The sequence below is a fragment of the Penaeus monodon genome, chromosome 15 (assembly GCF_015228065.2).
Source record: "Penaeus monodon isolate SGIC_2016 chromosome 15, NSTDA_Pmon_1, whole genome shotgun sequence".
Classification (NCBI taxonomy): Eukaryota; Metazoa; Arthropoda; class Malacostraca; order Decapoda; family Penaeidae; genus Penaeus; species Penaeus monodon.
Genome location: NC_051400.1, coordinates 27,084,234 through 27,085,172, shown reverse-complemented (window position 1 = coordinate 27,085,172; position 939 = coordinate 27,084,234). Strand labels below are relative to the sequence as shown.

Genomic DNA, 939 nt, shown 5'->3' with positions numbered 1-939 from the left:
TTACAGATATATATCTGTATACCAAAGATCTTGGTATACAGATATCAAACAAGCTGCAGTTTACGATTTAATGTTACCGACGTTGTTAAATATTTTATCTCGTTTCTAGTAATTTGCATTTAACTATGATTTCACCTAATAATCATGTAGATATTGTTTGGAAATTGAATCTTTAACAACTTTTCACAACCAGGGATCTCATTATATCTCAATCTAACTGCATAACTAACAAAAGTAAATATTGTTTATCATAAGATATCTCAGACAAGATAGCATCTCTGAAACAAGATAATATCTTTAAAATAACATAAGGCCCGCAATATTAACTAAAATGAAAGACAAAATTAAAGTAATACCTCTAAAAAGGAATTGGTATAAATAAATAGCATAGCATCAAGCTGATGTTTCTAAAACCAAGATCACACGAATTAATATTTCTGGAGCAGAATAACATTTATAGAACAGGACAAGCTATGCCGACGTATTGATGTCTCAGAAACTGGATAATATCACTAGAGTATTGCCTAGCGGATGGCCTTAACCCCAAGATCCCATTCTCAGTGCCCTGCTGACCCCTTCCTCCTCCCCAGACGCTGGACCTGAACAAGGACGGCGTCATCACCCTGGACGAGTTCACGGAGGCGTGCGCGCGGGACAGCACCATCGTGTACAACATCGACGCCATGCTCCACTGCGACATCGCCGTCCTGAACTCGAGCGACGTCTCCTCTGACGTCACGTCTTCGGACCCCCCTCCGCGAGCCATCAGGAGGTGACGTCACTAATCGAGATCGACGTCGGGAGGTGATGACGTCACTCACGTAATCGAAGACAAGGGATGAGAGCTTTTCGAAGCCCGTTTCTCGAAGGCGAAGGTGTAGCTTGTGGCAAGCGAAGCGGTTCGTTGGGTTACGTCACAGGATTTGTTGACTCGTAAAA

The 939-nt window shown here is 42.2% G+C and overlaps 1 protein-coding gene across 1 annotated transcript in view; it reads left to right on the top strand.

The window, feature by feature from the left end:
- LOC119582287 (Kv channel-interacting protein 4-like) overlaps window positions 1–933 on the top strand; it is a gene marked incomplete in the record, with an annotated part of 88,821 nt that extends 87,888 nt beyond the window's left edge. Inside the window, 1 exon segment of the mRNA XM_037930505.1 lies at window positions 591–933. Within this exon segment, the coding sequence (XP_037786433.1) occupies window positions 591–776 (186 nt within the window).
- Between the last annotated feature and the right edge of the window lie 6 nt (window positions 934–939).